General features: G+C 39.3%; 1 protein-coding gene and 1 long non-coding RNA gene across 4 annotated transcripts in view; one reads left to right on the top strand and one right to left on the bottom strand.

The window, feature by feature from the left end:
• The window catches only part of LOC112074176 (uncharacterized), a 7,057-nt gene extending 4,356 nt beyond the window's left edge, over positions 1 to 2,701 (bottom strand). The window contains exons 1-2 of the long non-coding RNA XR_002894691.2: positions 2,643 to 2,701; positions 2,402 to 2,492 (exon numbers count right to left, since the gene is read on the bottom strand). This is a non-coding gene — a long non-coding RNA (uncharacterized lncRNA). The remainder of the gene's footprint in view (positions 1 to 2,401; positions 2,493 to 2,642) is intronic.
• On the top strand, positions 1,971 to 8,398 carry LOC112074177 (nectin-1-like). 3 transcript variants are annotated; one of them, XM_070440416.1, is made up of 11 exons: positions 1,971 to 2,053; positions 3,794 to 4,132; positions 4,431 to 4,736; positions 4,924 to 4,959; positions 6,682 to 6,778; positions 6,878 to 6,937; positions 7,103 to 7,162; positions 7,696 to 7,725; positions 7,856 to 7,918; positions 8,121 to 8,159; positions 8,261 to 8,397. In XM_070440416.1, the coding sequence occupies exons 2-11, from the start codon at positions 3,838 to 3,840 to the stop codon at positions 8,271 to 8,273; spliced, it is 999 nt and encodes a 332-aa protein (XP_070296517.1). In that variant the 5' UTR covers positions 1,971 to 2,053; positions 3,794 to 3,837; the 3' UTR covers positions 8,274 to 8,397. The 3 variants fall into 3 exon arrangements, with proteins under 3 accessions (XP_070296517.1, XP_023997158.1, XP_070296516.1); XM_024141390.2 differs by lacking the exon at positions 1,971 to 2,053 and adding an exon at positions 2,856 to 3,018; XM_070440415.1 differs by lacking the exons at positions 1,971 to 2,053; positions 4,924 to 4,959 and adding an exon at positions 2,856 to 3,018 and having other exon boundaries at positions 8,261 to 8,398.
• The last annotated feature ends 2,648 nt before the right edge of the window (positions 8,399 to 11,046 follow it).

Raw genomic sequence — 11,046 nt, forward strand, 5'->3', positions numbered from 1 at the left:
TCGTGCCCCTCGTCACCACAAACAACTTCATTAATAACCCTAAACATATTCAGACTAAAGTATGTAGTGAAGGACAAAGCAGCGGAATAATTTAGTTTGAGTCGTCAGGCTAGGTTGCCTCATCTATTAGGACAGCACCACCTACTGTTTGAATGTACTTTATTATAACATACACCAAGTAGAATAGATTTATCTATTTATTTTATGTTCTAAATAACCTAGTAATTTATTTCAACCCATTTCAATATGGTTGACCTTGTTGCACTTTTGTTCAAGTTAAGTTTACAGTGTATTGTTATTATAAATCTATGGAACTACAGGTAGTTTTCTTGTTCTTCATGTTATGTCAGTGTAATGTGTGAATGTATTTGAGACCTCAGAATGTAATGGTCATAATGATGATAATGTTTGCTCTTTGATATATCCTCATGTTTGAGTTCCTATTGTTATTTATTTTGATTATGGATGTTGCTTGTTGTGTTCGATTCCATTTCCACTTGATTTGACACTGTTTATAAATCAGGCTATTATTCTTGCTTGATCTGTAAAATGTTTTAGATTGTTTAATAATTAAAAACATTCTTTATATGGATTGTATTACCACCTGTGATATAAAACTATATGCTGTATTTCAAAAATAAAAAAAACTGCCCATTGTCACCTTGTTTACAGTAACATCACCATTTAAAATCAGGGGTAGATTTTATAGCTCTGTTTACAGTAATATCACCATTTAAAATCAGAGGTAGGTTGTTATAGCTCCTTGTTTACAGTAATATCACCATTTAAAATCAGAGGTAGGTTGTTATAGCTCCTTGTTTACAGTAATATCACCATTTAAAATCAGAGGTAGGTTGTTATAGCTCTGCGCCAGGCTCACCTGGCTATGTGTGTAATATTTTAGCTCCTTTCTGTTTCATGTCCTGAGAAGAGTTCCTTTAACCTTCTCAACTAAAACTGGTAAAACAATGGTTCTGACATTGGCTTACACTGTTTTTTTAAATATTAAAAGTCTCACCAGCTGAGTTTACTTTTAGCCTGGTGTATGGGGAGGGGCCATATGTGATTCAACCTCATGTTGGTTGGACACAGAGGAGAATTCAAATTCCCACTCAATGGACTATCAGAGAACTCACATTTTCACCAGGTCTCCTGCACACTACAACTTCCTGTTTATTATACTAATAGTCTAGTCATTTCTAAAAGGTGAGGTAATTCGTTTTATGCATGATATACTGCATTTGTCAGAATTGTTTTCTGAATGTACACAATATTGCTGATACTATTGCTTTTCTTTATGAAATGTGGTGCTTTTTTGTCACGATAGTCGTATGAAGGAGACCAAGGCGCAGCGTGGTATGCGTACATTCTCTTTATTAAAAGAATGAACACCGAACAAACTAACAAAATAACAAACGAAACGTGAAGCTATACATTATAGTGCTGACAGGCAACTACACATAGTCAAGATCCCACATCAGAAAGTGGGAAAAAGGGCTACCTAAATATGATCCCCAATCAGAGACAACGATAAACAGCTGTCTCTGATTGGGAACCATATCAGGCCAACATAGATATACAAAACCCCTAGACCTACAAAACCCCTAGACATACAAAAAAATCGAGACATGCAGAACCCCTAGACATACAAAACCCCTAGACATACAAAAACCCCTAGACATACAAAAAACTAGAGTACCCACCCTAGTCACACCCTAACCTAACCAAAATATATAGAAAAACAGAGATATCTAAGGTCAGGGTGTGACATTTTTACAGCAGTTCAAACCTGTATTTCACTACATTCATGATTTTATTTATGTAGGTATAGGCTATATATAGCTATAGTCCACGTGTCAAACTCATTCCACGGAGGGCCGAGTGTCTGCGGGATTTCGTTCCACCCTCGCACTTGATTTATGAATTAAAGTCACTAATTAGTAAGGAACTCGCCTCACTTGGTTGTCTAGATCTTAATTAAAACAAAAACCTGCTGACACTCAGCCCTCCATGCAACCGAAAGGTTGCTAGATCAAATCCCCGAGCTGACAAGGTAAACATCTGTGGTTCTGCCCCTGAATAAGGCAGTTAACCCACTGTTCCTAGGCCGTCATTGTAAATAAGAATTTGTTCTTAACTGACTTGAATAGTTAAATTTAAAAAATATGCTCCTGAAAAACAATGAGGAGATTGGAGATGCTGGCCTTGCAGTGAGTCAAGCTGTGCGTAAATTGACTGCAAACAATTTGGAATTTAACGCATTAATGTTTCTTATAACATTAAATGTTAGCTAGAGACTGGTACTCAGGCTAGTCATTTTCACCTTGACACATGAATATCTTACATGTCTTTCCCACACAGTTGGTTGTGCATGCTGGCTACACATGTATCATATACTTACAAATCAAATCTGCTTGCTGTGTGGAGCAGAGTTCAGACGCCACCCTTATCTTTAATTTCACACTCAATTTGCTGGGCCAGTCAACAAACGGCTGTAGGGAGAGGAGAGCCTTACTTCAGTGCTAACGTTACACCTTTGTACAAGCAATGGCACTGACACACACATGGGAAAACCCTTCATATAGGTTAAGTTAATCTCACCATCAGATTCACTTAGCTATGATGATACATAACGTTATTACCTTCAACCTTGCAACGGTGTTTTCATGATACTGTTTTGTGTTTACTTTCACTTTCACTGGACGAGGAGCTGTAGAGAGAGTAGCAACTGTCCTTATCTCTGTGGGAGGAGCTCACAACACAAAATTGGCCAACGGGGTTTCTTGTTAGTTTTTAAACTAAAACAACAGAGCTTGTTAGTATTTAAACTATCCAACGGACTACGTTACCATGCCTCCCACGATGCCTCCTTTGAAAACGGTTCCTAGTTTGAAATACTACTTTGACACACATTATTCAGAGGTCCATTTACATCACCTTGCCTCACCAAGCCAGACATTGCTGCCATGGCTCGTGTTAAAAGTTACCTTACTCTTCTGCTGCTATTCCTTCCTGAGGGTGAGTTACATCAGTTTCATATGAAATACATGATAGGTCTGTAGGTCTTAAATGTAAGTTATACAGTATTATCAATTTCAGAGTTTCATTATGCGATGTAGCTAACTACACTACAAATATAGGTGCATTATGCATCAGTTGTAACTACAGATAGTCCTTAAAGGAATACATTTAATTCAATAAAAAGTGTTATATTTTGAACATTATTGAAGCTAAGGTGTCTTTTTACTGGTGAATAACCAGTCCAGTCACCATCAGTATACAAACATCAGCATCTTCCTGTTCTATAATGTAAAACATGCAACTTATAAAAAGTCCATGGATCTTAAATATCCAAGTTTCCTGGACTATATTGAAATATATTTTCCACAACCAAAAAAAGATTGTACTTTCAGCTGCAACAAAACTGGAAGCATAGAAATAGCTCACATAGAACAGATCTACCACTTCTTAGACTTGCTTTCATGGAGAATTACAGATATATTTCTATAAATGAATTTCTTTGTGAATTTGGTCTGGTCGCCCAAAAAGTTACATATTCCAGCATTAAATTTGATAGGATTTATTTTAGCCCACCAAGGGCTAGTCTTCCAAGAGTCCTTTGAAATGTACAAACATACAGAATGGGAATTGAAATGATTGATGCAATACTGCATATACCTTTAAATGTATTTATGCAGTTGTTTAATCCCTTCACAGTGTTCACTGCAGGTTGCTAAAATGTAGTGCTGTATTAGATGTGTGTACTAAACAGCCTGTAACTATCTTCATGCAGGGTTCTCTCAGCTGGTGAGAACACAGCAGGTTGTCACAGCAACCATGGGAGAGGATGCTCACTTCAGCTGCAGGCTCATGAAACCCAAAGATGTGCTTCAAGTCACCTGGCAGAAAGAGACATCAGGGGCGACTGAAAATGTGGCCACCTACAACAAACGATTTGGACCAGTAGTCAACCCACCTTTTCAGAGGAACGTGGAGTTTGAAGACGAGGGTCTGCAGAACTGCTCTATCGTCATCAGAGGAGTGTCAAGAGGAGATGAGTCCTGCTACAAGTGTCTGTTTAATGCCTATCCAGAAGGAGCTATCAGTGGCAGGACCTGCCTCCAAATTAATGGTAAAATATGATAACTAAGGACGTGTTAAAGGGACATTACACTCTAAAATCCAAATTGTATAATGTGGATTCACTTTAACATTAGACTACTTTTGAGGTCTTAAAACAATGTTGTGTCCCTTTTAAAACAGGAACAATGGCCTCCAATGCCTTCAATCCATTGTTCTACCTTGACCTGTGTGTAAATSATTAACCCAGGAACAATTCCCTCAAATCATCATGCATCCATTTGACCTTGATGTACATGAAAACATTATAGTATTKACATTCACTGTGACCTGTGTCTGTTGTCCTATAGAGCTGTATGGACCCTCACTCATCATCACACAAACCAACAACAGTCACACCACTCTGTCCTGTTCTGCTACGGGACGACCTGCTCCTACAGTAACCTGGGACCACATAGAAAACATCAGTCTAGACAAATCCACCATGGCTGAAGTCACCCATCCCAATGAAACAGTCACTGTCACCATAACTGCCATGGTGGCAKCGTCCAKTCTACCTGACAAAGACACCAGGGTTAGRTGTGTAGCRTCATCCGKYGGKGCCRTCAARGASKTTTCCATGGTGATTCCAACTAGGGATCAAGCTTCATTTGCAGGTGAGAAATGGTTAGTGTTAATACCACCATAATATATTGACATGATCAGGAACATGATGTCATGATTAATTACTGCCTGTGTTCATGATGAAGTACTTCCTGTGTTCATGATGAATTACTGCCTGTGTTCACGATGAAGTACTTCCTGTGTTCATGATGAAGTACTGCCTGTGTATTTCTGTTCTAGGTCAATCTCAGGTCTCTGATGATGACAGGATCAGTGGTAAGTGGTTGTTATTCTAATAATGACAGGTCATAATCAACCTATTGACTGGCTCTTTTCCTATTCAACTTTCAGGTGTAGTGCAGAGCCATATTTCGAGTCGTGGCCAAAAGTTTTGAGAATGACACAAATATTAATTTTCACAAAGTCTGCTTCCTCTGTGTTATGGCAATTTGCATATACTCCAGAATGTTATTAAGAGTGATCAGATGAATTTGAATTAATTGCAAAGTCCCTATTTGCCATGCAAATGAACTGAATCCCCCAAAAACATTTCCACTGCATTTCAGCCCTGCCACAAAAGGACCAGCTGACATCATGTCAGTGATTCTCTCGTTAACACAGGTGTGAGTGTTGACGAGGACAAGGCTGGAAGCATCACGTCCGGCATGCTGATTGAGTGTCGAATAACAGACTGGAAGCTTCAAAAGGAGGGTGGTGCTTGGAATCATTGTTCTTCCTCTGTCTACCATGGTTACCTGCAATTAAACCGTGCCGTCATCATTGCTTTGCACAAAAAATGGCTTCACAGGCAAGGATATTGCTGCCAGTAAGATTGCACTAAATCAAACCATTTATTGGATCATCAAGAACTTCAAGGAGAGCGGTTCAATTGTTGTGAAGAAGGCTTCAGGGCGCCCAAGAAAGTCCAGCAAGCCGCCAGGACTGTCTCCTAAACTTGATTCAGCTGCGGGATCGGGGCACCACCAGTTCAGAGCTTGCTCAGGAATGGCAGCAGGCAGGTGTTAGTGCATCTGCAGTCACAGTGAGGCGAATACTTTGGCCGGGTGTCAAGAAGGGCAGCAAAGAAGCCACTTCTCTCCAGGAAAAACATCAGGGACAGACTGATATTCTGCAAAAGGTACAGAGATTTGATTGCTGGTAAAGTCATTTTCTCTGATGAATCCCCTTTCTGATTGTTTGGGGCATCTGGAAAAAAGCTTGTCCAGAGAAGACAAGTTGAGCACTACCATCAGTCCTGTGTCATGCCAACAGTAAAGCATCCTGAGACCATTCATGTATGGGGTTGCTTCTCAGCCAAGGGAGTGGGCTCACTCACAATTTTGCCTAAGCACAAGCCATGAATAAAGAATGGTACCAACACATCCTCCGAGAGCAACTTCTCCCAACCATCCAGGAACAGTTTGGTGACGAACAATGCCTTTTCTAGCATGATGGCGCACCTTTCCATAAGGCAAAAGTGATAACTAAGTGGCTCGGGGAACAAAACATCGATATTTTGGGTCCGTGACCAGGAAAATCCCCAGAGCTTAATCCCTTTGAGAACTTATGGTCAATCCTCAAGAGGCGGGTGGACAAACAAAAACCCACAAATTCTGACAAACTCCAAGCATTGATTATGCAAGAATGGGCTGCCATCAGTCAGGATGTGGACCAGAAGTTAATTGACAGCATGCCAGGGTGGATTGCAGAGGTCTTGAAAAAGAAGGGTCAAACCTTCAAATATTGACTCTTTGCATCAACTTCATGGAATTGTCAATAAAAGCCTTTGGCACTTATGAAATGCTTGTAATTATACTTCAGTATTCCAAAGTAACATCTGACAAAATATCTAAAGACACTGAGGCAGCAAACTTTGTGAAAATGTATATTTGTGTCATTCTCAAAACTTTTGGCCACGACTGTACATGCATGAGGCATTGGTGTAGTGTACCTGGGAAGTTGACCTCTGTCTTCTCTTGTCATCTCTGTCATTCACAGGTACAGTGGTTGGTGCAGTGATGGGTTCAATGTGTCTCATTGCTGGAATCTGTGTAATACTGTGGTTTCTTAAGAGGAGAAAAGACACCTCCTCCAGGTAGAGATACAAACTATTACCTTGAAACTGAACAGTTATTCTGAACTGAATGTGATTTGACTGCCAGTTGTTTACCAGTTGATCTCTAATCTGATGTAGAAAACCCCCAGTTCCTGACCCTGAAACCAGCAGTACTCCAACAAAGACAACAACTGAATGGTGAGACTCATTCTAAAGAACCTTTTAAGGGGTCAATAGGTCCATCAAATCTATTTGTAAGAAAACCTGAAACATGCTAATATAATTGTTAAAACATTTCTGCCTCACAGGTAAAAAAAAAAACGTTGCTCTTGTCAGTACATTGACATGTTTTATTCATTTCAGGGAAACGCCAACCTCCAGTCCACCAACCAGGGACTCACAAACCTTCACTCCATCACGAATGTGAATAGTTTTACAACTTTATGTCATTATCTTTATAAAGTGCTTAAAACAGGGAAGAATAGAACGTTACAAAAGAATGATGTACATCTGTGGTGGTCATGGAGTAGTCATGGTGACAGCATCATGCACTCAGCTGCATGTTAATATCTGTTCTGCTTTGTGACTCATGTCACTAATGCACTACATATTCTCTCAACTTGGGAAAGATGTGTATTTCTGTGATCATAGAGTGGTCATGTTTATTATGTCAGTTTTTACATCACTGTCCGCAGGGCCCTTTCTAGCTTTTTGCACTTCCTCTTGGCAGCTTAAAAGTTAATATCCTGCAATTTAACAGTATGTTGAGACCGCGACTGACTTCCTAAAACATATGATATATACTGTATAGAAAAACATTGTTTTGGTTGGGGGCCCCCTAGTCGCTGTGGGGCCCTAAGCAGCCGCTCACTTCACTTAAGCCTAGAAACGGCACTGACTGTTACCACAGATAATATGGTTCTTATCAATACGTTGACCATGTTCATTTCTTTCAGGACCACACCAATCTCCAGTCCATTCACAATGTGAGTATTTGTACAACTTTATTTGATCATCCTGGTAGAATGCTTGAAACAGATGATTGTGAATGTTAAAATGGGTTACAATAACCCCAAAATTCAAACATTACTCAAAAATGTACTTTTTGTGTTTCAGGTTAGACTCCCTCAGCTCCTCAGCCAAGCATATAATGCAACAAGCACAAGATGTTGTGAAGAAGTAGGTTTAAGTTCTCTTGTTTTTTGGGGTGGGGTTTTTATACCGTATTCTCTCATTGAACGAGAAGCTCTGGAATTATGTTTTGAGGTGGTAGTCATGGTGACTGCATACATACAAATGAGTTGCATGTTGTTATGTTACTCCTGTCACTAATATAGGATACTCCATTCAGTCAATATTTAAATTACCTTCTTTTATACAGATTATCTCCTGCGAGACCAGATGACCTGCAATGTAGAAGGTGAGCTGAAATAATCATAAATAATTACAAAGATGCAGTCCAGGTCAGAAGTATATATTTTTTAAATAAATATCTACGCCATTCTGTTGTATCTATCTTAGGAAACTTTTATAGGGTTACGAGGACTGAGTGACTACCATACTGTCTCACACACACATCTGTGTGGTTCGGAGACTGTCTATCCATAGGCATTGTGGGTACTGAATAGTGGACTGAATGGCTGACACACATAGCCTGCTGGTTATTGTATATATAAACAGTATGTAATATAGTAAATATAGTTTGTAGTTGGTTAATGATGAAACATGATAAATCCACACTAGACTTGTTCGTGGTTTTATTCTTCACTTTTTTATAAATCAAATGTTGTATATTATAGTCTACACAATGTCATAATGTAGACTACTTTAATGGTGTGTGTTATGATATTATAGACTACACAATGTCAAAATGTAGACTACTTTATGATGTGGTGTTGTGATATTATAACCTACACAATGTCATATGTAGACTACTTTAATGGTGTGTGTTATGATATTATAACCTACATAATGTAGACTACTTTCATGGTGTGTATGTTTTGTTTTCTTCACTTTTTATAAATCAAATGCTGCAATATTCTCAATGTGTTGATGTCCTTTGGTGTGTTTGTTTCTACTTTTATTAATAAAATGTTCAAACAATACGGTAATGTATGTTGTGACATCGCTTGTTATACAATGTGTCATAAATCTGCTGCTGGCAATGCTTCAAGAGTGAATTGTCTTTGATTCTTCTGCCACTCAAGAGACCAACCAAAGATACAAACAATTGCCACTAGGGTCACCTAAATATAACTAGAGAGAGATAGTTGAGAAAGGGATTGATACTGTAGTTTTACAGCGCTCATGCAACTGCGCGCCACCAATGGTACGCTTCATCCACAGTTGGCGTGACTGACTCTCTCTGACGTCTCTCATAAAGAGGCAGAACGCAATCACCCCCGGTCTCTTCAGTTTAAAGACTTTTGAAACATGGATTTGATAGTCAGTGTACCAGATTGTTTTACACCATACAGAGGACATACGTAATTCTCACTAACTCCTGCACAGCTCATGGTTAGGTAGTTGTTATAGCAGAGTTAATTTGTTATAGGTCCCAGTTAAAATAAACGTTGTGTTATGTTTGATATTTAATAAGGCTAAAAACGTTCATAATAACATTGTCGATATTGAATATTTTCTAAGGTGATACAACCTATGGAGTTAGCCTATAGACCCTACATTTATAATAATCAATGTATTTGGGGGGGGGGGGATTGTTTATACTACTTAGGACTTGAGAGCAATATAATGGTGTATTTTTGTAGGCACTAATCTGTCATTGTTCATTGGGCAAAGACTATGGGGAAAATGAATGGCCTTTTTGTAAGGTTTTTTGATAAAGGCTGAAAAATAAGGTCTGGTGTAACACAGGCTTAGAAGATCTGTACGTTTTGTACTGAGATCATCACATAACAATGTTCGTTATTTTTGAAGCATTTACGTAATATAATAAAAACAACACATGAAGGCTTCATAATTCATTAAGGTCATGTTGACTGACTGGTATATACATAAAGGCTTCATGAATCAAAAAGCAGTAATTTGTAAATGTAGCACTTGGAGATGTGTGAATCTCCTCAGCAGGGCATTGGGGGTAAGCAGTACTCACTAAGGAGTACTACTATCCTTTACAGTGGTGCGTAATGACTCGGATCAACCAGTTGCGCTCAGCTCAACACTGGGGCGCTGTTGAGGAAGTTTGAGGGATGAATGTAGCACATAGAGACGTGTGAAACTTCCTCCTCAGCAGGGTCATTGTGGGTCACTTCCATTTTAATTCCAGATCAATTCAAAAAGTAAACCAAATTCCAATTCTAATTCCAAATGTTCCTAATTGAAAGGCATTGAAGAGAATTGGACTTGGAATTTCAGTGTACTCATGAATTGACTGATTGACCCCAACCCTGCACCTCAAATCAAATCAAATTTTATTGGTCACATACACATGGTCAGCAGATGTTAAAACGAGTGTAGCGAAATGCTTGTGCTTCTAGTTCCAATCATGCAGTAATATCTAACAAGTAATCGAACAATTTCACACCAACTACCTTATACTACACAAGTGTAAAGAATGAATAAGAATATGTACATATATATATATGGATGAGTGATGGCCGTGCGCCATAGGCAAGATGCAGTAGATGTATAGAGTACAGTATATCATATAAGATGAGTAATGTAGGGTATGTAAACATTATATAAAGTGGCATTGTTTAAAGTGACTAGTGATACATTTATTACATCCAATTTTTTATATTAAAGTGGCTAGAGATTTGAGTCAGTTTGTTGGCAGCAGCCACTCAGTGTTAGTGATGGCTGTTTAACAGTCTGATGACCTTGAGATAGAAAGCTGTTTTCAGTCTCTCTGTCCCGGCTTTGAGCACCTGTACTGACCTGCCTTCTGGATGATAGCGGGTGAACAGGCAGTGTGGTTGTTGTCCTTGTTGACCTTTTGGCCTTCCTGTGACATCGGGTGTGTGTAGGTGTCCTGGAGGGCAGGTAGTTTGCCCTGGATGCGTTGATAGGATGCTCTCGATTGTGCGTCTGTAAAAGTTTGTGAGTGTTTTCGGTGACAAGCCAAATTTCTTCAGCCTCCTGAGGTTGAAGAGGTGCTGTTGCGCCTTCTTCACCATGCTGTCTGTGTGGGTGGACGATTTCAATTGCCGTGATGTGTACGCAGAGGAACTTAAAAAAAACATTCCACCTTCTCCACTACTGTCCCATCGATGTGGATAGGGGGTGCTCCTCTGCTGTTTCCTGAAGTCCACGATCATCTCCTTCGTTTTGTTGCTGTTGAGTGTGAG

The sequence above is a fragment of the Salvelinus sp. IW2-2015 genome, unplaced genomic scaffold (genome assembly GCF_002910315.2).
Source record: "Salvelinus sp. IW2-2015 unplaced genomic scaffold, ASM291031v2 Un_scaffold2525, whole genome shotgun sequence".
Taxonomy (NCBI): Eukaryota; Metazoa; Chordata; class Actinopteri; order Salmoniformes; family Salmonidae; genus Salvelinus; species Salvelinus sp. IW2-2015.